The sequence below is a fragment of the Entamoeba histolytica genome, genomic scaffold (genome assembly GCF_000208925.1).
Source record: "Entamoeba histolytica HM-1:IMSS scf_1104750518245 genomic scaffold, whole genome shotgun sequence".
Classification (NCBI taxonomy): domain Eukaryota; phylum Evosea; order Mastigamoebida; family Endamoebidae; genus Entamoeba; species Entamoeba histolytica.
The window spans coordinates 13,052-14,087 of record NW_001914985.1 but is presented as its reverse complement, the minus strand read 5'-3'; the positions used below and the strand labels follow the sequence as shown (position 1 = coordinate 14,087).

The 1,036-nt window shown below is 26.4% G+C and overlaps 2 protein-coding genes across 2 annotated transcripts in view; one reads left to right on the top strand and one right to left on the bottom strand.

The window, feature by feature from the left end:
• Positions 1–15: 15 nt before the first annotated feature.
• On the top strand, positions 16–750 carry EHI_127960 (transcriptional regulator cudA, putative; the record flags this gene model as incomplete). Its single annotated transcript, XM_001913804.1, has 1 exon — positions 16–750. One exon carries the CDS (start codon positions 16–18, stop codon positions 748–750), a length of 735 nt encoding a protein of 244 aa, XP_001913839.1.
• A 73-nt stretch (positions 751–823) lies between these two features.
• Positions 824–1,036, bottom strand: part of EHI_127850 (phosphatidylinositol 3-kinase 3, putative) — a gene marked incomplete at both ends in the record, with an annotated part of 1,070 nt that continues 857 nt past the window's right edge. The window contains one exon of the mRNA XM_001913803.1: positions 824–949. Within this exon, the coding sequence (XP_001913838.1) occupies positions 824–949 (126 nt within the window). The remainder of the gene's footprint in view (positions 950–1,036) is intronic.

Below are 1,036 nucleotides of genomic sequence, written 5' to 3'. Positions count from 1 at the left end.
ATGGAACAACAAAAAATGGTTGGAGTTGTTATTAAACAATCAGCATTTCTTGTTGTTATTACATCAAGAACATCATCATTGGAAAATTGTAGTGTAGATTGTACGTTATTATATGATAATCCAGATATGTCAGCAGTACATTTTATTAATCAAAAACCAATTACTTTTAATAGTCAAGTTAGTGATCACAATTCAATGAATGTTGAATTACGTATACTTGTTTTATCATCTCAACATGAAGATATGTTATTTAGAATAAAATTTGATTTATATAATCCACAAAGAGAAAAAATAGAAACACTTTATAGTGAACCATTAAGAGTTATTTCAAAAGCAGATAGTGGAAAGAAAAAAGTAAGAATAACCAAAAGTACTACATTATTTCAAACTACTCCTTCAAGACTTAGTACAAGTACACAACAAACAAAACCACCTCGTCTTCCATGTTCATTAAAAAGAGATTCACCACCATTACCTAAAATCTCACAAAGAGAATTAACTGAAAGTGAAAAAGAAAATATTATTCAAACATTACAATATCAACAAACCATTCTTAAAGAATTATCTCAACAATCATCAACTAACCCATTAACATATCCATTAGTTGAAACATTAAATATTTATTTGTCACTTCCTCAAACACAAAGAATTCCACAATTACTTAGATTTGTATCTGATTTATCACCTCAAGAATCTATGGTAATAAATGAATTGTTACAAACATATAGAGATTATAAAAAAAGTCAATAAATGAATTGTTTTTATAACTAAAAGTTTTTAAAAAAAAAAAATAAAATAATATTTGTTTCAAATAACATTTTTTTTAGCAATGATTGAATCTTTTGCAAACTGCTTTTGCATCAAATTTTAATGGATCAAAAGTATGTGCTACTGATGTAAACATATCAAATGCTTCTTTAAAACACATTTCTTTCTTTTGTCCTTTAAACTTTTGACAATATTCTTTAGCTTTGTTCATTGTCCATCCATCTCCTCTATGTTCAACAACTCCAATTTGTGCTAATTCTCCTAAATG